The sequence below is a fragment of the Gallus gallus genome, chromosome 1 (assembly GCF_016699485.2).
Source record: "Gallus gallus isolate bGalGal1 chromosome 1, bGalGal1.mat.broiler.GRCg7b, whole genome shotgun sequence".
Taxonomy (NCBI): domain Eukaryota; kingdom Metazoa; phylum Chordata; class Aves; order Galliformes; family Phasianidae; genus Gallus; species Gallus gallus.
Genome location: NC_052532.1, coordinates 105,904,399 through 105,931,907, shown reverse-complemented (window position 1 = coordinate 105,931,907; position 27,509 = coordinate 105,904,399). Strand labels below are relative to the sequence as shown.

The following is a 27,509-nucleotide window of genomic DNA, read 5'->3' as shown; positions in this document are numbered from 1 at the left end:
AGGCCATGAATCATCCTTTGCAGCCAATGAATAATGAAATTGAAATGGGAGCCAGGTCATTAAAATAACAGCTTGGCTTGAACATGTGTAGATATCGGTTACTTCCTGTGATTCATACCATAACCCGTTGTTCAATCAGTAGACAGAGGGTTTGGTATTTTATTGTACAGTTACCTGTTATTTTAAGATGGGCTTATGTCATACAGTTTGGATCTGAATCAGCACTTTTGAGCACTTGAAAACTCCTACTGTTCATCCAAGGTCTTCTGTTCAGTAATCCAGATCTGCTTCTGGATTTCAAAAGATTGCTAAAAATGTCAAGTTATCCTCTCCATGACTTTATTTTCCTGAAGAGCAGAATATCAAAGCAGAGCACAATCATGCATTTTTCTCAGGTGTTCCTCACAGCAGCTGTGCCAGCGGTCTCAGAGGAAACAGCGATGTTGATTTCTTCAGCAGTCCGTTCTAGCTCAACCTGTGTAAATTAATGGACAGTATCACAGGTATTTATAATTCCAGCGAGTTCCCTAAATGTGGCTTCGTGATTTCCTCCTTGCTGATGTTTCTGAAATGTCACGGTGATCCAGGGCTTGTTTTGTCCCTTGCACCAAAGTTTTCATGGACCACACACTTGAGATCTTCTCGATTCAGAATCTGGCTTTTATACTTCTCGCCCCAGTCCTCCACGATGTACTGATGGTAAGGGTCTTTGGAGTGTTCTCGCCTCTTGGATTTCACGGTACTCACCAAGATCGCCACAATAATGAAGGAGAACATTCCAATCATCACCATCAAATAAAGGATAACATAGTCAAAGTTTTCAGCGTCAACCTTGGCTTGCAGTTCATTTGCCGCTTCTGTCATGTTTCTCCTCCAGCCGTTCATGTAAGTGAGAAAGGTTTCCTTGAAAATATCTTCCACTGCCCATGTGAAGTTTCGTATTTCAGCCATCCTTGCAAGTTACAGCTACTAAAGACAACATAATACTTACTTTAGTGAAATATCTATGCTATAACAATTACATTGGTTTCTTTTGTCTGCATTATGAGGATTAAATAATAATACCTTCTAGTGAAAGTGTCATATCGATTTTAGACCAGCTGAGAAACCCTATATCAGAGTGCTTCATTATGTTTAGAGACCCGCGGACGTCCTACTCCTTACTCAGGTCATTTTCAGTCTGTGGAAGCCAAGTATGCCACTGTGAAGTTCAGTGGGTGTGGGTCTACCTGACCCATATTACAGGCATCCAGGCACACTGATTTTCCTCTTGAGATAAAGACTAGAGTAAGGAAAATGTTCTTCAACCAGGAAGAGCTGCAATACATATTGGTCTACCTTCCTTTGCTTCTTGGAATAGCCTTGTGATTTCAGCATGCACAGAACACGCATGCACATACAGAGAGACACAGGTACAGATGCATGTAGATCTCTGTACAGTTATACACACGTATTCAAACATATGGGATAAAAGCAGTCTAATGAAAGCAAGCAAGCTATAGGAAAACAGAAACCCAAACTCTCCTGAAACTTCTTTTTTTGCGTGTGTGCAAAATCTCTGTGCTTTTCCTTTCATTCAGAGCAACAACAAAAAAATCTGTAGTTTTTTTGATAGAAAATAAAGATTTAGCAACAGAAACTTACCTTTCCTATCTCCTTCAGCAATGAGATTCCCAGTAACAATCAGGATTTTGAAACTCCACGGGATAATACTGCGATACTCTTGAAAGGAAGAGAGCTATCTTACTCTTCAAGTAGCCTCCAGCCTGCACAAGGTTTTGAGCACTTGCCTGTTAATTAAGTGCTTTCTACTGCACACTCTCTATTTATATTAAGGTAAATGCTAAATCTAATCTCACCTGGAAAGTCAAACATCGGCTGACAGCTTACATCAGTCATCCTGTCCGATGCCGAGTGCTATAAGTTATTCTTATTACTGCAATTTCATATAGTGTAAAAGAACACTGTAGTGCTTTCTAAGGATAAACATCTCTAGAAGTTTACAGTTTGGTATTTTTTGACCCAGAGAGAAGAAGAGTAAAGATGTGCTCTACAGAATAATGAATAATTCCCTTAGTTGATATGGGCACAAGAGACTGAGCACTGGGCAGGCACTGTAGAAGGTCTTCCATGCTGTTATCACCCAAAAGGAAGAATTTTGTGCTCCTTCACTCCTACTAGGTCACCCATATGGGTCTTCTATCTCTTTCTTTGTTCTTTTTCTCCTTGCCCTGTTTCATGTTTCCCCCATCCTTTGCCATAAACAAAGAACATAGCCTTTCTCTCCCTTTCTCCTAGATTCCTCCTATTGTTTGGTTTTCCATTTCTTTCACGAGGACCGTGGTTGTCTGTGACCATCAAGCCTATACTGCAAGAAGCAGGTCTGCAAACACAGCCAGGACCAGCCTCCCCGAACTCTGCTGCTTGTGTACATCACCCGTGATCTGGAGCAGGAAACAAAAACCTATATTAAAAAACAGAGAGAGAGGAATTAATTAATGTTGATTTTATTTCTCAGCAAACAGCATGTGATGACACCTAACTGGAAAGCACTGAGTCACACCTTAGAAGTAGCAATATGCTTACTGAAGTGAGACAACTTCAGCTTTAGTCAGGAGCGGTTCCCAGCTCTGGTGGAGACATTCAGTGGAGGGGGATTAGGGTGGAGATGCAGACGTTCACAAAGTGATCCACAAGCACCAGGGACAGACCCTTTTCTAAAAAAATGTCTGCATTTTATGGGTAGATGTGCCTATGCAGTTTGTAGAGAAAACAGTTTCACAAGTAGATCTGCTTTAAGGAAGATAAAGCAGATGTGGACTACCACTGAATCAACAGAACATATGAGAAAAAGGGAGATACGCGCATGGTACTGGGAAGTGTTAATCCCTGAGGAAGCCCCGCTAGCGCTGTGCTGCTGACATTGTCATGGTTACTGCTATCATTTATTCTGGATGATTTTCTGTACACAAACACCTCCCAGCATGGAGGCGAGCTGCTGGCAACATCTCCTTTCTGATCCCTCACTTCTCTCTGGCAGTTTCCCACATGCCCTCTGCTGGGGCCCTCGAAGTCAAGGTAGCTGGCAAGCTGCTTCTGTTGGCTTTGGTGAAATCTGAGAGCCAGACAGACTGCTGCAAGTCCAGCCTCCCACGTTACACAGCCAGGGATGTGCCGTGCTTGGCCCTGGCTGCTTGAAGGCGGTTGGAGCCACCAGCATGCTGTTAGAGGAGATCCCAAATGCTGTTAGAGGAGCTCCCAAATGCAGGGCCATGAACTGGGCCATAGGAATGCAAGAGGAGCCACAGCCATGGAGGTTAGGTTGCAAGAGGAGTATCTTGGGAACTACTACCCTGGGCTGCCAATAGACGACTCTTCAACCAGCCTCTTCTGATGTCTGTCCCTGGTCAGTCCCATTTGGCCAATGCTTGCAGGTACACGCTTGCATGAACACACAGGTATACATACACAAAACATATACAAAAGTTGCATATGTTGTCAAGCAGACATTAACTGCTTACTCTGTTCTTAACCAAATGAGAAGAGAACTGAACCAAATGAGAACTAAGATTAACACAGGATTAGGGGACAGACTCAGCAGTGCCTGCTGTGATAGGACAAAGGGTACCAGTTCCAGTCTAAAACACTGGACATTTAGACTGGATATAAAGAAGAAATTTTTTACAACAAGGGTAGTGAGGCACTGGAACAGGCTGTCCAGAGAGGTGGTGGATACCTCGTCCTTGGAGACACTCAAGGTCAGGCTGGACGGGGCTCTGAGCACCTGCTGGAGCTGTGGGTGCTCCTGTTCATTGCTGGGAGGGTAGACCAGATGGCCCTTAGGGGTCTCTTCCAACTCAAGCAATTCTGTGCTTTAATAAGCACAGAAAAATCTTTGTCCCACAACCTTGAACATTTCCCTTCAATGAAGTTTACTCAGTCATTTTCTGGATAATTCTCCATCCCTTGTTTCTATGCATTCTTTGAAGTAAAGCATCAAATCTTACACTTCAGTTGTAATCAGCAGCTAACATACTTAAATGCTGATTTAGATGTATTTATGCACCACTTTCACTGTTTCCTTCTCTTGTCTTGCCTTGCCTTGCCTCACCTTGCAATTTACTATATATAATTCATGAATTGTAAGAGTATGTATGTAAGAGGCTTAATTCTTAGAAACAAAAGAATATAGTTGTTAAGCATCATTATTGAAGAGATATGAGTATCCTCTAATACTTACCTATGTAATTTTCCTTCAGTATTTCTTCTGGCTAAATCATAATATTGTGTTAGTAATTCTTCTCAGACCCCAAACCTTTGTATACACAGCCTTAACCCACAATCTTTTCAGCCTTTAGCTACTGATATGCTGTATTGTTAACCACTGATACGTAATATGCTAATAGCATTTCATTATTTTCTCCATTGCTTCAACCTTTGTACCTTCCTCCTACATTCCTCCCGTTACTTACACACTAGCTTAATAGAACACTTGTGAAATCAGAAGTTCTATCCCTAGGTCTGTGTGCTTCTTTTCAAATTGTTCTTCAGAAGATCACCCAGTTAAAAAAAAGAGACCTATCAAGGCCAATATGTTATTATAGTTTTTCTTTAAACATGACTGCCAAAGCCTTTTCTCCTATTCCTTTACATTGATTTTCTTTTATAATCCATTATTTTAATACATATTGGGACGTTTTCCAGCTCTTCTGGCTTCTCATGACACTGTTGGCAATTAAAGATACTGCCTCTTTACCTTACCTCTTGTTTTGCACCTGTCTTCTAGATCTCTTACCTGTTCCTCACATTCTTGTGAGGAGCCTCTGCAGTGGGCCAGTACGTGCTAGCTACCATCTTTCCAGGACTTCTATATTCTGCTTCTGTTTGCCTTTCCTGTAAGCAACTCATTATCACTTAATATTCTTTCTGCATTCACCCAAAGCGTAGTGGATGCTGTTTTCTTTCTCAGCATAAGGGAGTTCTGGTTTGTACATCTTTCCCACCAAAGAGCATGGTTTTCAGCACAACTAACTGCTTTGATATCTTGCTCTGTATAGGTTGGATTTTCTTTTAAAGTGAGGCAATCATTTTTTCAGTTGTTTATTTCTTATGTAACTGTTCTTCCATCTTTCAGGGAGTGATGCTTACAGTTTTCAGACTTAGCCTATTTTCTTGGGCCTCTTTTTGCTCCAGGGCAAATACATTTTCTGATTCAACGATTGTGATATTCTGCTCTTCTGTAAAACCCTGAGTGTTAGTTGTGTGTCATACCTATTATAGCATTTTGAGTATACGTTGGAAAAAGTATTAACTCTCTTCATTCACACAGGATTTCTGTCCCTTTCAGTTCAGCAGAGAGGCAGCCTTCTTGTTGAAACACCTTGCTCAAGTTCAAGGTAGTTTACAAGGAGGCCATAGGTTCAAGCCCAAGCCATGTCAAGGTTTAAGGGTAAAGGGTAAAGTTAAATAGAAAGAGGGGAGTTATGTCTTAAAGCTGGAAGTTAAAACTCTTGGAGGGATGGGAGCTTGCATATGCTGGCCCACAGCAGAGGCTCCTGGGCAGCCTGATCTGGTGGGTGGCAACCCTGCCCACAGCAGAGGGTTTGGAACTGGATTATCTTTAAGGTCCCTACCAACCCAGGCCATTCTATGATTCTCTGATTCTAAAAGTTATCACAGAATCGCAGAATGGCTGAGGCTGAAAGAGACATCTGGATCCATCTGGCCCAACCCCTCTTCCAGCAGAGGAGCATGGAGAAATAACAGCTGAAGCCAATGTAGCAATTTTGGAGCAGAGTTTTACACAAAACCCATTATTTAAAGAGGACCGTTGGCTATTGCTTTGGTCTTTAGATACCCCCAAAATGATCATAGATTGTGAAAATTATGTCTAAATATTATAGTAACTGTCTAATGATCACTCCCTCTTCACATCAGAGACCCACGTCAGGGTGCACTTTTCTTAATGCCTTGTATAGAAAGAGTGAAAGTAGTGCAGACAGTGGAATGGCCTATCTGGAATGGTCTTGTGTGACTAAAGAAAAATATATTCAGCAAACTAACATTTTTGAGTCATAACTTGAGTGAGAGGAAAAAATATTGAAAAAGAAAGTGAATTTTAGACAAATTTTGCTATGCAGCCCAAGCATAAGCGAGGCTGAGAGGAAAACCCATTGTGTCTCTGAGATAAGAGCATATGTCATGGGGATGCATTCAGTATTGAGGGACTCAAGCTTAATCAGCTTCTCCAACCCTGAAAGCTTGAAAGGAAACAACTGAGAAGAATAAGCCAGGGCACTGTGTCTAGTGCTAGGACTGCACAGCAACTGAGATATAGGCACCTTCTACCCTGCCAGGCAGTGCATTGCTTCCCCCAGTCAAAACTGCAGGGGTGGAAAAATCATGGTCAGGGAGATTGCAGTCATGCAGTTTTGTTGCTATGGTTTTACATGTTGCTATTGCAGAAGTTTTAGAGGATTTGTAAAGGTGTTCCCTGCATGTAGCATTTAAATGAAAAAGCAAACACTAATAGCCAAGTCTGTTACTTCTAATGTCTTCAGGAGATTCGCTCCTTAGCCTCTTTGAGGTCATCTTTCTGAAAGTAGGACAGAAAATAAACACCTTTCCAAAGAATGACCACTAGGATGTCTTTTGCCTCCTAACAACAGGACAAGATAGCTCTGAGGGAAGTGTAGTCCAACATGCTGCAGGGCAGCTGCTAAATTCAGAGGGCTCCTTGCTATTCCTCATCAGCATCTCCACCTCATCCACGGAGAACACTAGCTGCTAAACAACCTCCACATCCAGCACAGGCAGTGGGAATGGCAGCATTCTCCTGACTGATTTCTTTCTTTAACAAAACCTCCCCACCTTGTCTGGTGACGCAGAGGGAGAAGCAGGAAAGGGGATAAGTAAAAAAAATGGGAAGAGTAAAAAAGCATGTGGCAAACTACCTGTCCAGTGGACAACATGGAAGACAAAGGGAAGGCTGTAGCTGCCACCAGGGTGCTCCCATCAGACTTCCTCCTTTTGGGGCAGTGGTGCCTTGACTTGATGGAGCTCCAGGTGGGACAATATAAATAACAAAGAGGAGGACAGGGAACAGTCAGAGCTTTTCTAAGAACTCTGGAGAGACCAAAAAGAGATTACAACCTGCTGCTCTCAGGGTACTTGCCAGTGTCCCCCTTGATGATGCCAGTGTAGAACACAGCTGAGATGTGGATCTGGACAGAGGTGCGTGGCTGCTTAGGCCAGATCTGATGTCAAGGGCTGCCCCTCCAGAGCAGCCCAGTTTAGAAGTGAGATGGTTCTCCACTCCAGCTCAATTAAAGTCCACAGAAGTTGGTATGGAACTTGGACAGAACAGAGAAAGGAAAGCCTGAACTGGAGCTGGAATTACTGTCGATACCCCTTCTGCAGGGCTTGGTGTTGCTAACTCACATGTCTACAGACTTAAGGACCAGTTGCTGAAAAGAGGCTCATATGAGTGAATCATCTGTTTTTATAACTCCTCAGCAAAACAAACGGTCTGATTCATGCGGGCTGGAGACTTCAACCGTTTCTTCAGGAGGGTTGCTGAGGATCCTTATAAAAGGAATGCATTTCAAGGCCCATTTTTAAATGATGCTGTTCAAAGGAGAGAGGGCTGAATTCAAGGATTAAATCTTATAAAAATTACGAGACACACTGGAGCTTCTCAAGCCCTGCTGGAAGCATATCCTTACATTACCAAGACTTGCCTCATCTCACACTTGATCTCACACCTACCAGACACATTTAGCCAGTGAACAGGACCTGCCTTCTACAAACACAAAATGCTTCTACTCAGAACTGATTCCCTATGGAAATCTCTCAGGTCACTCAGTAATGCTGCTCCATTCCCTGCAGCCATGCAAGGAAGCACTTTTGGAGCAGCACGCCTTCCCAGCGGTACCCTCAGGAGTTGGTGCATGGCAGAAGATGGGAATTGAAGTGCTTGCCCAATACCATGCCTGTTCCCTCTCCATCTAGAGCCCGGCATAATGTTTAATTTAATGCAGAGTTCAGCTCACCACTTCACGTGTGCAGAAGCCTCAGTGCAAGCTCAGCTTCCAATGCACTTTTCCAGGGAGTGCACCATGGCCTCATCCCACCCAGGCACCTCGTGGGTGAGCATCACTGGAACTGCTGCTGGCCTCCCACCCCAGGAAGACTGAAGAAAAGACCTGAGGGCTTTGCTTCTCATTCTGTGGCACTTGAGCAGCTTTGTTATTGGCAGGGTCCATGCAGCAGCCTGCATCGAGTGCCTGAAACAGAAAAACAGAGTGAAGGCCCTACACAACCCTATATCATATAATCATTTCATTACACCAACTTCACTGTGAAAGGATGGTATATTAACCTGGTATTTACTTTTCCAGAAAAGTCTGTGTTTTACACATAACAATCTATCGAGGTCACTTAGGCTAAAACATACCTTGAGGCCTGACATCCCTCCAAGAACTTTAAAAATTAATAACAACTGATCATTGCAAGTCCAGTGGCAGGGAAGGAAAACAAGTGAGTCAGCACATGAGGTAAGAAATAATTGCTCGTTCAACCTGGTGCATGTTGCATGCACATAGTCACATTTCTTGTTTTCTCAGCCTTCCTTGACCTTGGGTCCATTCACCTACATGGCTGAAATCCAGCTATGTGAACTGGCTGTGCAATCTGCCCACCTTCAGCTCCCACACCAAGCAAGCACTCATGCCACCAGAGTGGCAAGCAAAGTCCACTCACACATGCATGTTTTCACCATGCCAGCATTCAAGTGCTTACACTGTCTGCATATTGTTGCCTACATCATCCCTGCTAGCTGACAACATCACCACACTGCAGCTACAGGACTGGCATGAAAGTCCTGGGCTGGCTGGGGTTGCATGACAGGACTCCCAGGAAGGTGGTGGGCAGGGGGATGAGGCACCCTCAGCACACTGTACTGGGCCATATGTCTTATACCTGGAGCGTTGTGTTCAGGTCTGGGATCCACAGTACAAGACGGATTTGAACACACTGGAGAGAGTTAAGGGCCACAGAAATGATGAAGGGACTGGAGTGTCTCTCCTGTGAGGAAACACCGAGGGAGTTGGGACTGCTCAGCCTGGAGAAGAAAAGGATTGGGATGATTTAATCAATATATACAAGTAGCTGAAGGGAGGGTGCAGAGAGGATTGAGCCAGGTTCTTTTTAGTGGCATCCAGTGTGAGGACAAGAGGCATGAATACAAACAGAAGCATAGGAGGTTCTGTCTGAACATCAGGAGGCATTTTTCTACAGTGTAGGTGATAGAGCACTGGCATGAGTCACCCAGAGAGGTTGTGGAGTCTCCTGCTAGTTACAGAGTTGACACAGTCCTGGACACCTTGCTGCGTGTGGCCATGCTTGAACATGGGGTTGGATCAGACAGCCTCCAGAGATCTTTTCCAACATCAACCATGCTGTTGTTCTGTGAGGTGCCAGATCCCCAGGATAGCTCCTGGTCCCAATTGCTCCATCATCACTGCCTTAAGTGTAAAGACAAGCTCAAGGCTGTCCTGTGCAATGTCACAGTCCAAGTACATGGCATCTGTTTTTTTCCCATCCTCTTCATGGCTCCCCATCCTCCCAGTAGCACTGGTTTTATCTGCATTAGTCACCTGTTTCACTCATCTGCTTTCAATTTAGAGTTCACCCCTCACTGGGAGCCGCACATGCTTACTCTGTAAGGCCTTATCTTGTTGCCATGGGAGCCATCATCAAAGAGCTTCTTTCCCTCCCAAGCAGGCCTCCAGTAGCTTTCCTACAGCAGAAAGCACAGTCAGTGTGTGCCTGAAAGTTTCTCCATTTGGAGGTACTCCTGTGGCCACCTACTGCAGCAGTGATGCCTATACCCAGGGCAGCCAAAGCCATGCAAACACAGCTATACTAGTAGACATCCCACGGGTGACCACACAGAGCCTGGTCCACAGACAACACTTTTGGGCAGCCATGCAGGCATGGTTTCAGACCTACCATGGATAAAGAGAATTTCCTGAATCAGAGCCTCTGCCGGGAGCTGGAGTGGATCCAAAAGAAGGTTATTCTGGGTGAGCTGCCTGAGGGATTTCAGCTGGTTTTTTAATTTTTTTTTTATTTTTTGGTCCATGTAGCAACCTCTGGAGAACAAGAGAGTAATCTTTTAATTGGATTCCATCTGATTAATTGCCCTCTTGGATCTGCTAATGTCCAGTGCTCTAGAAACCGTACTCTGGCATCTTCATCAGAGTTCATATTAAAAACTACATTAAAGGGGCAAAAAATGTTGCTTCACTTTTGATTTCAAAAATACTGTGACTGTGGTGTCCAGGAAACTATGCTGCAAACACTGTGGCATGGAATGTACATTTATCCCCTCAAAATCATGAGGATGCTTTTTGGTCCTGCTTTCTTTTAGCTTCAGGCCTTTGTAGCAGTTCCTTAAAGCAGCTTCTTCAGGAAAGCTGAATTTAGCACATCTACTGCTGGGTTGCTCTCATCCTTTCTGAGATGAGAGAAAGAGAAGAAATTACCATTTTCATAATAATTGCTTCACTTCTAAAACAAACCAGATTTTTCATAGTGCTCAAGAATGTCTGCAGATCTACCTTATTGGAGTATGCACATTTTTTCTGTGTGCAAATGTGTGATTGCTATGGTTAAAGTAAGAATGTGTTTATGATATTTCCATCTTGTATTGATACCTTTCCTTGCTTGACCCAGATCATTCAGAGTTCTCATCTTCTCACTGGGGTAACCACTGTCCTCATACTGGCATCTCCTGGTTGAGAGGAACCTGTTCACAGCTGCATAGAATGCAGCAGGGCACAGCAGCCTGATGGCAGGTTTGGCTCTCAATACCAAGGCTAGGTTGCCTGGGACCCTGGACAACCTAATCTAATGCCAGATCTAGTGCAGATCTTGCAACTAGGTGATCATTGAGGTCCCTTCCTACCCAAGCCATTCTGTGACAAGATCTCTATGACAAGGAGTAGTTCCATAATCCAACTCAAAATGTTGAATCAAACTCCTGGTTTTTGCTCTTCTTCAAGGAGAACCATACCTCGCATACTTGCAGAGATTTACATTACCACCAATCCTTCTCCATTCCCAGTGCTGCCTACAAGCTCAGTGTTATCTACAACCTTCAAGTCCAAAACCAGCATCATACTGGCTTAACCTGAGCTTATACGCTGCTACATGCAACAACATGCTAAGCACAAACAGTGGCACATGAACCATGGGACTGGAAGTATCAATCATCAAGGTATCTCAAATGCTGGAGGAGAGCTTATTGTTCTGGAGAGCGGGGAATCAGTAGACAGTGAGGTTGTCTGCCTGGTTTTGAACATGCATGTCTAAACTGAAGGCAACAAAGAAGGCATCCCAGGCTAAAACAAGCATCACTCTGCTCTGTCTTTCCTACCGCTGAAATTCTGCAGCCAGATATCACATCTGCTAAACAAGCACTTTTTATGGGATACTTCCATTTAATCAAAGGCACTACAAAGAAAATCAGCACTAGGGGTAAGGGATGGGCAGACAGAAAGGCATACATAGGAACTATCTGAAATACGGAACCCACATGATGTAATAGCAACTGTTTTGCCACGCAATGGGCCATTTACAGTAACGATGTGAGTGAGGAAATGGTCTTTCAATAGTCATGAAAGAAAACAATTCTCAGGCAGAAGCACCATCTGCTGGTGGACACCACTTCTATTACTACATTTAGGAAGTTTACAGTGAAACCAGCATAAGCAACAACCTTCAGAGATCATTAATGTGCTTAGGGGGCATCTTTGAGACCTTAATCCAAGTCCTAAATGTAATATTTACTCACTTTCCACATCAAAGCCCTCATGGCACTGTGTTACTCCAGCCTCTAGCTAAAGAGTTCCACAAGCAAATAATTGCTTTAACAAAAGAAAAAGGGTTCTTAGATTTAAAGAAAGATCAAGCTTTCAGTCTCCTCTCACTAAAGTCAACATGAGAACTTTCACTGCCTCCCAAGTGCCAAAAGAGTTTCGTCAGTGACAGCAGGAGATAACTCTTAGCACTGGGATACAAAGGCTGTACGTGCCCCATTGGCCTGTGGGGGTCTTTATTTTCAACAAAAGGAAATTTCTCTCTGCCCAGAAACATGGAGAAAGGGCAATGCACCATGCAAACTTTCAAGAAAATATTGAGATGTTTTCAGGACTGAAAGGGTGACTACATTTTGCCCAGCAGATAAGTTGAATGATCAAAAATTTGCTTGCATTTCAATCCGAAGGAAAGGTAAAATATATTGTATTATATATTATCTAGGATACAGTTAATATGCTTACCAGAGGCACTATTTTGAGCTAGGTTCCTACATTCTTTCATTAAAGAATTATTTCTGTGGCATAATTCAGGTGCAGTGCTTCATATGGGGACAGACCTGACCTTTCCGACCTCAATTCCCTGAACTTGGGTATGGTTCAAAATATGAATCTGGACCTGGATGCAAATTCTGCAGACCATCTGTACATCTGTATAAGAAGCAGAACTTCAACCGTACTTATTCCTCCTTCATCTTCTTGGAAGGCAAGTCTCTGATCTTTCAACAAATACAGACTTTTTCTTAGAACTGATCTGTAAACCTTGATTATTTTCTGCTTTCTCTATTCAGATTTTAGTTTTGATTAGCTTTGTGCTCACTGATGAGAATTACCTTAAAGCCAACACACTAGCGAAGTACTCCAAAATGGGTTGAAGAGAGCAGTGCGTCACCTGTGTGCCCACTTATCAAGAGGACCAAACCTGTGGGGAGAAGATCACTCGCTTCAAAAGCTCCATATCTGTCTGCATTTGGCACGTGTCTCAAAGCTGTGCGCCTGACCTGGAACCCTGGCTGAGCGTCATCATCCATGACAAGGAAGCTAATTAGATATAAAAATATTTGGGTCTTTGGAGTGCCTGCCAGTGAAGCAGAAGTGGATTTAATGTCTTCCAGAGATATGTTTTTCCATAAATCAGAACAATGGGATGTCCCTTCTTTTCCGCTTGGAGTACATGGAACACAACAGATGCTGCAGGTCCTTCCGACCTCTCTGGAATTATTGCTCTAAATAATATTTCCTGCTTGAAGGGGCAATTGCAGTCTTATTAAAATAGCAGAATGTTTATCTTTCCCTTCAGATGTCAGGTCAATAGCAAAAGTCAGTCAGCACTTTACAGTGAGAATCAAAATGGATTCTGCTCGTTTCTTTCTCCATGAAGAGGCAAACTATGAGGCAAAGGGGAAGGCCATGCAGAAACAGCCACGAAGAAAAGGCAACAGAGGAAAAAACGATGCTCTACTATGGCTTCCTCACAGAGGGAGCGGAGGGGCAGCGCTGAGCTCTGCTCTGTGTGACAGCGACAGGGCCTGAGGGAATGGCATGGAGCTGTGTCAGGGGAGGGGCAACTGGGGGTTGGGGACAGGGTCTGCACCAGAGGGCGGTGGGCATGGAAGGGCTGCCCAGGGCTGCGGGCACGGCCCCAAGTGGCGGAGTTAAGGAGAGTTTGGATAACGCTCTCAGACATATGATCTGATTTTTGGGTAGTGCTGTGTGGAGTCTGGAGTTACACTTGGTGATCCTTGTGGGTCCCTTCTAACTTGGGACGTTCTATGATTCTATGATTAAGCTAAAGGCATTTTGTTTGTATTTCTTGCACTGATACATATAGTTCTGTGTCAAAGTTTTTTAACCACAAAACCAGCTCAGTCTTACACTCTTTTTACTGGCATCTTTTGACAAACTCAGTGTATTTTAAGGCTCTATCTTTTCCGAAGGTATTTGCTGAAAATACAGATACGGTTTTGCTCACGTAGCTCTAAACAATCTGGAAGCTTCCAGACGCGATGCATGTGGTGTGAGATTTTCTTCAACAAGTTGGAACCTTGAAGGGAGCTTTATCTCACCAAGAGGGAACAGCATGAGCCGTACCCTGCAGCATCTCATAGCCGATACGAGACTTAGGAAGAGTGAGAGCATTGTTTCTGAAGGACGCAGAGACATACCACCCAGAGACAAAGCCTGGCTACCACCACAGAGCTGTCTTTGGGTATGCTGTCCCAGGAGGCCCCACCTTACACCTAACGTCCATGCTACGCAGATGATAAAAGTCTGCTTGAGAGGCTCCAAAAAACCTGGCAGTGCCCTAGAATTTCCCTTCCTCTTTTACACGAGGATCCCTGTTATTAATTCATAGCTAAGCAGTATCTTTAATTGATCATTAATATCACATCAAAGGTGGCTGAAGCTCACTTCATGAGAGGAGTAAGGACCAAAGGCTCATCTGAGCAATCCTGAGCTTTGTGAAACTAGAGATCAGATGCTGTGTCAGGTATCATTAATAATGGATTGAAACCAATTATCCCATTCAAGATTGAAACCAATTATCCCATTTAGCAGGAGGAATTCAGGAGCTCAGAGCCATCTTTGCAATAGAATCTGTTCCTGATACATATCACTGTGTACCTGAGCTCTCTGTATGTTAGCTAAGGTCCCAGAGTAATGTCCCTAGTAAATTTTATGGCACCGTCAACACTAATAAGGGAAACAACGTCAATTGCATATGCAAAATGAGGTCTAAAATCACAACCTGGACAGCATCACAATGAGAAGCAGGCAGAGCACAGCAATCCTCTTTTACAGAGATTTTTTTTTATTACAAAATCCAGTTGCTTTTCACCCCAGAGAGAACAGAGATGTTTCATTTTCCTCCTGAAAAGGGAATGGAGTCTCAGGTCGGCGGATGGAGAGGGGCACAGGGAACCACAAGGGCAGTCTGCATGCTGCCTGAGTGACCGAGGAGGTGTGGGATGGGTCTGTCCAAATCTCACCCTTAGGTTTTGACAAGCTAAGTGAGCTCCTTGTTTTGTTGCTGCTTCTTCAACCAGCTGTCGCAGTGAGGGACCCAGTTCGGAGACAGGATGCCAACAAAATACTGCTGTTGTATTCTGGAGAGCAGAGCATACTCCAGCCTAGCGCTCTCCCTCTTGTTTGACAGGAGCTCCTGAGTGTGCGTATGAACAAGTTCGGAGAGAGGTTGATCCAGACAGTGGAAGAAGCCAGATGCTCGGCTCATGCAGGTGCCGTTTTCAGGAGTGACCACACTGTGTCCCCACAGAGCTGCACTTCCATCCCTCTGCTCCCAGCAGAAAGGCGTCCAAGTGGAGGCAGCTCATCTGCATGCCCATAAATACACCCCCCTCCAGCACTGCCCTAACCCTTACTTATATGGTTAGAGCTGGCAGGAAAATAATTCTGACCTTCAGTTGCTACCAGTCCACTCAGTCCAGGCCCGGTGAGGCGAGTATGGATAGCCATAAAAAAAAACAACAACATGTAAAGGTCAAAATTCAAGGTCTGCTGCCCACTACTAAGAAATGGCACCAGAAACCCTCCTCGTTTGCATAAAACATTTCGTGCTGAGACATGAAACGTCCTGAAAACAAAGGTAAGCACCACTAGCTCCATTTCACAGATGGAAAAGCGAGCCGATTGCCAAGACCACACAGCAGGAACGTAGCAGTGCTGAACCAGATCGGGCTCCTGGCTGTCTAGTATTGCCCTGCTGGACCGCAGTTCCAAGTCTGAGTGATAAGAGGACAATGTGGAGTTTTGTTTTCCCTCTGCCCTTAAACACAGTGTCTCCACGTCAGAGGGATCAAAGCAAAGCAATGCCCACCTTGCCTCAAAGCCGCGCCTGTCCTGTTATGCTGTTCCCTCAGTACAGGAATGGGCAGCTTCCCTAGCACAAGTGAAACAGTGTACCTAAAAGCACCCCAGCACATACATAAGGGGGCATTTCAGAAGAACCCAGCCCCTTAGGACGGTTTTTAGGACGTCTCCATATTGTCTGTATAAAAGACATGCACTTGGCAATGACAAATCTGAAACACCAGCGTTTGCCAAAGCATATCCAAAAGGGCAGAGCAATGTGGGCCATGACACTTTGCCTCCTCCCTCCCTGGTCCCTGCAGGAGTGTCTCTTCAAAAGATGGGTGTGGTAGATAGGACATGGAGTCTTCTTGTCTGCAGCCAGGCATGCCAACCACCTGACACTCAAGGGAAGGAGCACTAGGGCCAGATTTCATCTTTTAAATGGGGTGGGAAGGGTGGAGGATAGGGAGCAATAAATCATAGAACAGAATCATAGAACCATTTGAGTTGGGAGGGACTTTTAAGGGTCCAACTCCCTGCAATGAATAGGGACATGTACAGCTAGAGTAGGTTGCTCAAAGTGCAGCCTGACCTTGAATGACTCCAGGGTTGAGACAACCACCACCTTTCTGTGCAATCTGTTCCAGTGTTTCACTACACTCACTGTAAAAAATCTTTTTACATGCAGGGCTGTGGTTTTACAGTGACGACTAGAAACAGCCATGTAGTACACAGAGATTCTGGGCCAGACTGGGCACTGGGAGAAAGGCAAATTAGACAGCAATGCCATACAAAGCAGAAAGATGTTAAAGGACACTTTAAAGGCCAATAACAGGAGCAACCATTTCAGAGAGGGAAAGATACTTCTGCTTGAGTATGAAGACTCACGAAGCCCACAGACAGGAAAACCCTTGGATGAGAGGAACATAACTGCTCACCTACCATCAGGTTGCAGCAGATTTGAAGGAAAACAACTCTCAGAGTATCATGTCAGCACATCCCTGTGACAGTAGGTTTCATTTTGCTACAGGTACTCCACTAGGCAACAACAGTCATTCTGTGATGACTCTGGTCAGCATTTTCTCACAGCAACACGCTTGTTCCTATGGCCCGTCCACCAACCTTATCTCAGCAAGACCAACCCTTCCATGCCTCCACCTACCATGGTCACAGCACCAGCTCTTCCATCAGGCCACTTAGCATCAAGGATTCATCTGCTAAAGAGTCAACAGATGACGCTGCTATCTGTGTTACTCCAGAATAACTTGTTGGGAATTCCCCTATTCCCTAGAATGACCCAGAAAGATAAAGCCTAAAGTAGCAAAAGAAGTGAACCAGTGAATCTGGTTTAGGAAATGTAACTTCTGTTGATGAATCATTGTGGAGGAGGCCAACAGAGAGCCATGGGACACAACCCTGCAGCACTAGCTGCTGAAGTGAAAGCCAGAGGATAAGCTCCTAGAAGCAAATCTGAGCATGATTGTTTACTCTCTCTGCTACCACAAAGGCCTTCACCTTAGAGGCACAGCAAAATATGGATTCCTGCATTGCACATGCCATCTTAATGGAAAGTCACAGCTGCTCTATCTGCCTAGACTCATACAAGCAATTTGCTTTATAGAGTTTTACCCCAGATGGCAGAAGCTGTTCACTGTGGGCAATGTATGTCCACCCAGAAATGAAATGTAGAGAAACTCCATATCCTGCCTTTCCCAACTGACCACCAGGTAAAAGCTTGACTATCAGAAGCTTTTCACAGGCTGTGGAATACATTGGCTAGAGCAAGCAGTTCTGAAGTGAAGGGGTTCTGCTTTGGTTAGGTCACTCCATTAGTATGCTCTTTGAGGCCCCAAGACTCAAGCTTCAAGAATTCAGCCAGGCAAGGTGGTAGGAGACTCAATTGTGTACCTTCAGTATCAAGGCTGAGCCCTTAAGTCAGAGGCAATCAGGCCACGAGGGTCAGGGAGCTCCTTGAAACGGAGCCTGCAGGGCTCCATGCACCATGAGGGCACTAGGATTCTGTTTCAGCTCCATTATTTTATAGTTCTCTTGATTTTTATGATTTTTAGTAAAGGATGCCTCATGCACCTTCTCTTAAAAGCTCTGACACTACAGACTATTTAACAAGTGAAAAAGCAAATAGCCCTTAGCCTGGAGTCACTGCTATGAGCAGTCAGCAGAGGGATTTCAGGCCTAACTTGTATTTTAAGAAAAAAGGCCAGGACAGCATGTGGCTTGTGATTATGCTCACATCCTTTCTATCAGTATCATGACCCATCTCTTCTGGGTACAGTGAAGATGAATGGTCTCGGGGATTGCAAATTGCCCCAGTAATCAATGGGGAGCTTTCTTCACCGCTTAATGTCTAATTTGAGCTGACTTGATCCCCTCCCCTCTGGTTGAGCAAGACATATGCGGTGTGTGTAGGGTGAGGGGATCTCTATGCCAAGCCTGTTGCTGCTCTATGTCCTCTCCTCACCTTCTCCCTTCCTGTACCATGCCTGGGTTACAACAGCTGTAATTTCTCACCACTCTAAGCTGGTCCACAGCATCCAGGGAGGTGCAGTGGTGAAAGGACTAACCAGTCTGCACATTTCCCCTGGCCCTGTGCTCTGTCCGTGGAGCCAGCAGTCCCAGGAGTGCTGTATAATGTGAACTGGCTTTCAGGAATGATTTCTTGCCAGAAGCTTCTCTGTGTGAGGCCAATGCAGTTTGCTGGTCCATGACCACAGGAAAAAGCTTTACACTTGACAACCATAAAGTATTTTTGCAACACATGCCTTTCTCTGCACTCGTTGACCTGTAGGAGGGCCCCTACCTCAGTCCCTTGGTGCCTTATTCCATGAGCATAGTGTCCTCACCATGTCCCATCCCTGTTTCAGGATGAGCAGGACCTCTGCTCATCCTGGAACACCAGGTGAGGAGGCTCTCACTTCAGGGTGAGAGAGCACTCGCCATGCTGGCACCCAGCTGAGTGCCCTGGCAGCTCTTGGGCACCCAAAGACACATTTGGCAGGAGCTCAGGATGTGACTGAACTCCCCATGGTCATCTGGGTGGAGGGTCACACAGCACTGATAAAGATGAAAGTGGGGATAATCACACTGTGGAGGCTGATGTGTCAATAGTTGAGAGTAAACATCTGTCACGAGTGGCAGACTGAGGACTTCCAAGAAGTACGGGCACAATGCACACAACTGATGCTGCTGACCTGTGTGCTCAAGGGCCATCTGCAGTGACGAGAGAAACCTCGATACAAGAAAATCTTTTGTGATTGCCATATTCAGGAATGCCACAGGACAATGCATGTCCTAACTATGAGCTCAAAAATGGGGAGATGCTTTCCCTCACAGCATCTCCTGGCAGCAGGAACAGAAGAATAACCCAGCCAATGTATGGTGCTGCTGACCACCAAAGTGACATTGACCTACTGTGCCACATAGATGTGGCAACATCATTCTCTTTACCAAGCTCTGTGGCAAAATCAGAAAGCAGGCCTACTCTGCAGTGTGGTCATGGGAACAGCTTCAAGAAAATGCATAACCAGATAAAACAAGGGTGGTTCTGTGAAGGTCCTTATTAAGAAAGAGGCTGTAGTGTATTTACTTGTTTCTATACAAAAACCAAACAGCACATATGGATGCAAGAGGACTAAGGTTTGCTTAAATTGCCTTGCAAGGATCCCATCTGAGCCTGAAGCTTTAAGCATGCATTGGAACAGGCTTCTCGGGGGAGCGGTGAAGTCACCGTCCCTGGAGGTGTTCAAGAGCCGTGTGGATGTGGCACTGAGGGACACGGTTAGGGGGTGTGGTGGGGGTGGGCTGATGGTTGGACTAGATAATCTCAGAGGTCTTTTCCAACCTTCACGATTCTATAATTCTATGATTCCATGATCACAGTATAGTTAAGTTTGAAAGTGACTTCAGGAGGTCATCGAGTTCAGCCTTGCACTCAAACATAGTCAGCTAAAAAGTGTGCATTGAGCAGATAAGCTGTGACTGTGGTTAAGTACTAAGGGGGCTTGCCTGAAATGCTACAGGGATTTGTGGCAGAAATGCCATACACTATGGAATGGTGATACCTGGAGACTGATAGGGTGTTGTAGCCTTTCATTGGAGCTCCTTAAAGAGCAATGTAGATAAAGCCAGAGCGAGCCAGGTTTGTTCATTCACTGTTCCTGCTCTGGAATTACTACTGGAATCATTTACAAGCATGAAAGCGCATGGTTTCATGGCTGCAGTACCAGCTCTAGCCCTGCCCCTCTCTAATCTCCCCAATCACGTGCCTAGAGACAAGTCTGAGTTCCCAGATACTTCTACCAGCTCTTCTTAGCACTTCCACTGCCACTGGAATCTACTAGTTTACAGCAGATTGCTAATGACTGTTCATTAACCCAGGTGACTGAAAAGTGTCTTCTCAGCAGTAGAAGAATGATGTTGAGTTTTAAAGCTTAAAACAGCCTCCATGCATATCTACATCCCCAGAATTGTAAAGAAACCTGCACCTTTATCTTACCTAAAACTTGTAATGGTCCTGAGTAAACCTGGCCTTCTCATCCAGGCAGCGTCTGTCAGTGAGATCTCTTTCAGCAGCGATGGTGATCTTACTGGCTTTTTGACTCATGCATTGTGTGGAGGTAGCTTCTTTACAGCTTGCAGCACAGGCATTCATTTTAAGTGTTCCCTATAAGTTGACTAAGGAATTTTTCTTCTGGAATTACTGTATTTCTTTCCTTCTTTTTTCCTTAGTGGCTTGACTATTAAGCTAAGACAACTTGCTCACACGGGTAATAATCCAATAACCAGATTAGTCACACAATAACTACCTTGATAGCCAGACTTCATGTAGGACTCACAAACTATTACAGGCCAGCCCTAAGTCCTTCAGTCAGATCATGCAGATTTTTTAAGCAAAGTAAAAGGAAAGAAATGACAGAAGGAAGACAGAAACTCTTTTCATACCACTCAGTTCTCTGTATTTAACAGGACAAACAGCTCCTTTACACACGAACTTATCTGTATCCAGAGAGACAGAGTTGAAATGAATAGAAATTTTACTTTATGATTTCCAGACTCTCACAGACAAAACTGTTAATACAGCTCCTAATTTTGTGCTTGCATGGGAAAGAAGAGACAAAAATTAGTTGCTAGCAGTTGGAATGACTGGTCATTTTTGCTCTGATCCCCTAGGCTGTTGAACAAAAATAGGCTTCTATAGACACCAGGACCATTGAGACAAGTCAAAAAAGCAGAATCTGTAAGATACAGCTGGGCTCTCAACTGATTTTATCCGTCAAATTACAACACTCAGCAGCTTTACTGTAACCCTCCTTAGAAATGCAGTTAGACGTTTTTCTTTCCAAGTCAGAAAAAGATATAGGGTTTTTTTTCCACTCTCCCATAATGTAAAAGTGACTAGAACTGTTAAAATTTCTGCTCTCACAGGCAAGTTTAACCTCCAGGCAAACATCAAGCGGGGAGAACTGCCTCCAAAGGTGAGTGTTTTGGAAAGTTACAAGAGTGTGAAAAATAGGGGCCATAATGGAAACTCTTATTGCAATAGTAGGCAAACGATTGTATTACCATACTGAATTCCTTTGCCACAGTATTTTATGTTTCAAGCCAACGCACAGTGCACCAAAGACAAACAAAGCCAATAATGAGCTGACCAAAATTCAATGTTATTCCAAGAAACATAGTTGAGGTGAAATAAGTTATGTGGAATGGAAGCTGAGGTTAAGTGAACACAAAGACAAAGGAATTTGCACAGTTTGGGGCATGTGTAGTAAATATCTTTGCCTTTGCATCTGGTACAAATTGGAGATGGTCATGCACGAAGTGCATACCCTGGGCCAAAACAATGGTTGGTCTGAAAAATATTCCAGTTGTCTTTGAAAACTAAATATTTTTTCTCTAGGATTTGTGTTTGTGTAGCTTCAAGATATTCCATAGGGAACTCTGTCGAGTGCCAATGTTAAATGATAAAATTACTCTATTATCTGTGGTAGAACTGAAAAGTTTAGAAGAGAGACCCCTGCACCCTCGGGTCAATGTTCCTGGTAGGTCTCATATAGACTGCTCTTACAGGGGGAAGTGTTAGTTGAGGAGAAGTGCTCGCCTCTCTACCCTTCTAACAAACTTCCTTTCTTCTTGTCAGCTTTCTGTTTGGTGGCTTTTTTAAAACCATGTGTACTACAATTTGTTTGTTTGCCTTTCCCCATATGTTCATTCACTGGAGGTGAAAGGAAGGAAGAACTGTAGAAATCCATAAGCACCGGCCAAGATGTGAATTCAAACTACAAATCCCCTTGTGTTGCACAGCTTAACAGAGAAACTTCATTTTCTCTTGGGCTGAGCACTCCTGACTCTGTAGTTACTTGTCCTTTCCTACTTTGCAAAATATTCTACTTCACAGCACCAGCTGTCTTATGGTCAGTAGTTGAAGAGATACTTGGAGCCGACTATTTGAGGTGCAGAGGTGAGGCAAGGAGGCAAGGAGATGAATCCCTTTAGCTTAAGCAAATACAGTATGGACACCTACATTAAACCACTCATACTAGGCAAGAAACCAGTGCTTTTAGGGTGTGACTCATCTGGCCTAAAGTAGATGGTTGATTTAATATAAGATGAAATGTGCTCTGCAAGTGCTTATTTGGCTTTATTGACTAAAAAGGATATGCAGGGTGACCAGCCCTGTTTTAAATGCCTACATTGTCAATATCTGCACGTGAACAGATGTTATCCTAGTGCTGCTTTATGGTAGAAGTGAGGACACTGATCACATCTAACAGATAATACCTTGATTGTCAGTATTACAAACCAGCATGTTACTATTACTAACTTTTGTTCCTTATTTGAGTGCTAGAAAAAAAAATGAAGCAAATGAGGGCTGTGACAACTATGCAAAATCTACTGGGTTTTTTTGTTTTGTTTTGTTTTGTTTTTTTTAATATGAAACTGGGGGGGTAACTTATAAAATGATTTCTTGATGATCACTTCATGTAAACAAGAATCAGCATAACCAGTTGAAATGGCTGCACTCATTGCTGTAGGAACGAGACTGAGCAATGAGGAGATAGGAAAATCTGAGCACAGGAAGAAAAGAGATAATTTTTATAGAACATAAGAAAGAGAGATGGAGGAAAAAAGAAAATATATATGGGAGTAAATAACCTAAAACAGTGAGGTATGAGATAGAACACCACAAAGAAACATGAAAGGTCTGTCTCAACCTAAGCCTTTCTCACCCAAGAAATCCCATTTTCAGGAGCAGAACCCTTGGAACTTGTATGAGGAAAATGGCAGTGTGCTCCTAAGCATCAGTGACCAGGAGATCCCCCATTTGCTACTGGTCATAACTATCTTTAAGTGACACAGGAGTTGTCAATATTTACTGAGATCTGGGTGATCTTTTCTTTCTATTTATTTCTAAGTTGTTGCAGATCCTTGTATGTCCTATTCCCTTCTTCAGCTGCTCTGTTCTTCTGCATTTGCTTTCTGTATCTTTCTGTGATAAGAGATGCTAACACAGAGGTCTTGCTAGTTCAGATCTCTCAGACCTTCAGCCCATGCTGTAGTCCCTTAAAGTGGATTTATATCAGTAGAGCACTTCAAACTTCATGTCACCACCTCTAGGAATAGGGCAATAATAGAAGGTGGTGGATCACTGGGGTCCAGGGAAACCAGGAAAGGTTTGTGAGTCAGTGAGAACTTTGGGAGATATCTTTCCCTCTCTGTCCTCTCACTAATTCCTCTGCTCTCGCTTCCCAGCGCATGTGACTTTCTTGAGGGATATGCACATAAAGGACTCCACTGTGCAATAATGGCACAAGTCTTTGCTGGCCTGACTCCCACTGTAGCAGAAGAACATGGGACACAAGAATAGTGTCACTTGGGAATCTGCATTTACAATTGCCCATTTTCACTCCTTTCTCCTTCAGTTCCCTGGGAACATGGGATCCTGCCCCTAGGCTACTCCACTTTTGACACATTTACCCCTTTGCCTCTTATTTGCACATCCTGATGCATTCTTTCCTAATCATATTCATCTACATCTATTGTTCTTACTCATCAGTCTAGTTTAGGATGGTCTTTTCCCATCCTTAGTCACTCTCTTCTTTCTGTGGTGCTGCTGCTCCCTTCACATAGGGTGTCTGCCATTTTAGTGGAGGAAAGCTCTTTTCTGAGCACTTTCTGATTCTCAGAGCACAGCAAAAGACCAGGAGCGGCTGATGTTTTCTTCTCTAGTCTTCACCTTGATTTAAGATTCATTCCTTTTTCTCTTCAAAGGCCAAGGAGTTGTTGCCTCTCAACTAAGTGTATCTGTAACAGCTCACTGTCCTTCCAGTATGTGGACGAATATACCGTACAGAAGAGAAACCAGGATTGGACACTGCATGCTTCTCTCTCACCTTTTCCTTCTCTTAGACCCGAGATCCTCTGTGCCGATTAGCTGCCAACTGCATACTTGCATTCCCTATGCCCCTCAAAGAACTTGGCCTCTTGTTTCCATGAATAGATGACAGCCCAAGACCTCAAGAAAGCCATGGAGGTTGGATGAGGAGCAGAACAGCAGAAACCATTCTCGTGGACAAATTTGTGAAAGACTGGAATGAAATAGGGCTGATTCAGCTTCACAGTACATTGGTCAAGGCAAAATTCTGCCTACTCACATCCATGCAAGTTTGTGGGATACATGAAATTCTGCACAGTGCTCTGCTTCAGTGAGACACGGGATATAAATATCTTGGTTTAGGATTAGAAAGACAGACAGACAGATAGAGGGTTTGCACTTAGTTTCAGTGCTGCAACATGAACTTCCCCAAGGAGCCAGTCTGAGCCTTGAAAAGTTGGCCACTGCACTGAAAGACAAAACAGTAAGAACTAACAAGGATTGTAATGATTTGACTGAACCCAGATGAGAATTTAAATGCTATTTTCCTGCAAGCCCAGCTGCAGGGGACTGCTGGCATGCAGCATATCCACTTTGGCCCGTCAACACTACAGTTCTGAGACTGTCTGGCCCACATTCACTCACTGGTTAGCTCCGCTATTTCTAAACCCAAGAAAGTGCCAACTCACCTCTACCTCCAATTCTCAGAAATGTCAGCTAAAGAAGACTCAGAGAGTATTAAATTAAAAGTGAAATTAAAAAAATGAACAGAGAGAAGAAAGGAGTTTGTTGCTGCAAATAGCTACAATGCCAAGAAAGCTTGATTTCTGTGTCTATTGTAAAAACTGCATGTGAAAGTGTACACACTTTAAGATTAAAATGGATTATAATGGTACATAAGAAAAAAAAAAGTAGGTCCTGCTTATGACAGAGTGACTTATGTTGCCAATTGTCTGTCACTAAGTCCAGAGACATACTTGCACAATCATAAGGAAAAGCAGTGGAAATACAGATATCATAAGGAACTTACCATGCAAGAGTATTGAGTCCACAAGTTCAAGTTTATTCACTTGCAGCCCCATCATCCAGTAAAGTTGTATGTCCTAAGAAGGGCGTCCCCAGAATTCTTCTTTTCTACAGCTTTACATTGTGAGCACTAATTATCACTACTGTCCTACCTAGAATATGGTTAAAAATATACTGATGCTACACCATAAGCAAGGGTAATAAGATCATGATTGAACACTGGCAACCATGATAAGCCAGCACAGTAGGGGAGATTTTCAATGGCATGACTGCCAGTAAGGTGTTTAATTCCCTCTCATTTTAGTGATTGCTATGCAGCAAAACATGTTTGTGCACTTGAGACCCTTTGTTGACCCTGTAACTACCACAAGAAGTAAAATTAAGAAGATGGAGATGGGCAGATGTCTTCACACATACATCTTTACCTTCACTCACGTTGTGTTGATGGTTCAGAAGAGTATACTGGAAATATCAAAATCTAAGGTGAAAATGAATTGCATTTTATGTTTATCTTCTAGAAATCTCTACTGTTCTGGAGCCAAAAAATATTCTTTTCCTGCCCTTTTCCCACTATTTTTATTAGACTTGCAGTATTTTTCGAGCAATTTAAAATAATACCATTTCCAAAGAATGACAATGGCTGTGGCAGTTCATTGTTGCATTTCTAATCATTTCATTTTGCCCTGCATCTACATGATTTAGAATTCTTTGTGGTGCTCTATAAATGGGTCTCCATTAAGTAAGCCATAAAAATCTTTTAACCTAAGGTCAATATTTGGCTTACAGTGACTATATTTAAATATGATTAGTGGAACTCTGCATTCTGATTAAGCAATTCCATATAAAGTAAACTCACTGTAATTTAATTTCTTTGAACTCTAGGCAGAGTATGAGATTCACATTTCTTTAGTAAAACTGTGGGGGTGGGAATATGATTTGATTACAAGAGTAAATATAAGATCATATGACTGAAAAATTAATAGCTTCCCTGATTCCTATTTAATCTGTTAAAATAACTTTACAAAAGGCTCAAAGCCAGCAATATTTGACTACTATACAGTAAATCAGCCAAACAGCTTAGCTCCCCATGGAAAATCCTCAACTGAGATTCGGCATGATAACAGAATACTTAGGTTTTCATCCAAAACCTTTATGCCACATTTTCTTACTCATTCTTACACGTTTTGAACAGCTGAGAATTTATTGGGCTTTTGCCTGTTGAAAAAGATCTTGTGGATATTTCAATTGAGTGTTTATTGTTAACAGAGTTCAGACTCCAGGGACAAGGAATGTTTTCTATCTTAGATCAATAAACAATGGGAAATGGCCAGTGTCACAACCAAGTCCCATCAAATAGATCACAACATGTCATTCATATTTGTTGAGGAAAAAATTGTCTAAGGAAGTCCTGATTTAAAAATAATAATAATAATAATGATAATAAATTAACTTCATTACATCTAGTGAAAAATAAAAAGAACATCGTCCTCCAAAAAAGTACTGTGTGTGAGATCCATTGAAAGACTTGGCTTTGATTTGTGGGTGCGGAACATGTAAACTATTTGGTATTTGCTGGTGGGAGACAGAGTGCTGTTCCACTGAGATACCAAACAAACTGTTCTAGGTTAATCCTGAAGATGATTCCTGTCTGCCAGAGTTGAAGGGCAGAATTCAGAAGAGCCAATAGCCTGAAGTTTACTTGCTTCAAGTCCCACCCATCTTTCTCTTCTCCTTCAATTATTATCCCCACTTAGGTAATAATGATAACGTACCCTACTGCAGAAGACTGAGTTGGATCTTAAATGATTTCATCTGTTAGAATCTCATGCCTCAAAAGTCATGGGCAATGCAGTACTCTGGATTGCTTTAGCTCAGAGCTAAACATACTGAAGGACTGTGGAGAAGCCTGCATTGCCATTCCAAAAAAACATGCTTCTTTGAAAAAAAAATCTGATATCATCAAACACATCTTCTTACCTTTAAATGCACTTAAACAAATTGCCAGAAGTTCCAAGGTGTTTCTCTGGAGTCTTCATGCATTTAAGACCTATGATAGTAACAGGGTTCCAGTGTATTGGCCCTAGCAGAAAGATAGTCCAGAGTTATGGTAGGATCTCCCCAGTTCTGAACAAGACAGAAGCATACAGAAACAAACAGAAAACCTTCAGTCATCATTCACCTCAGTACTGTGATTCCTTGAGGATACTTCAGCATTCAGCAACTAATAACATGTTATTCCAGGCTGAGGTAGTCCCTGTGTACCCAGCCATTTCTTCAGTGCAAGGAAAAATGGCAGCAGGAGGAAGTATTGCTAGAAAATTTATGTGTAATAAAGATATACAACACAGTTAAGTCTCTGGTGAGGTCTTAATACTAGTCTCACTGTCAGTGAGGGCTACCTC

General features: G+C 43.3%; 1 protein-coding gene and 1 non-coding gene across 9 annotated transcripts; one reads left to right on the top strand and one right to left on the bottom strand.

The window, feature by feature from the left end:
* Window positions 1-322: 322 nt before the first annotated feature.
* On the bottom strand, window positions 323-27,401 carry KCNE2 (potassium voltage-gated channel subfamily E regulatory subunit 2). 8 transcript variants are annotated; one of them, XR_005847793.2, is made up of 7 exons: window positions 27,287-27,401; window positions 27,085-27,187; window positions 10,012-25,221; window positions 8,980-9,121; window positions 8,052-8,285; window positions 1,645-2,464; window positions 323-969 (listed from the first exon to the last, which is right to left on the bottom strand). XR_005847793.2 is itself a non-coding variant. In XM_040666547.2 (6 exons), exon 6 carries the CDS (start codon window positions 949-951, stop codon window positions 574-576), a length of 378 nt encoding a protein of 125 aa, XP_040522481.1. In that variant the 5' UTR covers window positions 952-969; window positions 1,645-2,464; window positions 8,052-8,285; window positions 8,980-25,221; window positions 27,085-27,187; window positions 27,287-27,401; the 3' UTR covers window positions 323-573. The 8 variants fall into 8 exon arrangements, 4 of the variants coding, with proteins under 4 accessions (XP_040522481.1, XP_025000974.2, XP_025000967.2 ...); XR_005847785.2 differs by having other exon boundaries at window positions 8,980-10,154; XR_005847783.2 differs by lacking the exon at window positions 10,012-25,221.
* Window positions 5,610-5,725, top strand: MIR3524 (microRNA 3524). The gene has a single exon (NR_035338.2). It is a non-coding gene; the product is annotated as a microRNA 3524 (primary transcript).
* Window positions 27,402-27,509: the final 108 nt, after the last annotated feature.

Coding starts and splice junctions, on each gene's coding strand:
- KCNE2 (XM_040666547.2), bottom strand. CDS start 951: ATGGCTGAAATACGAAACTTCACATGGGCAGTGGAAGATATTTTCAAG.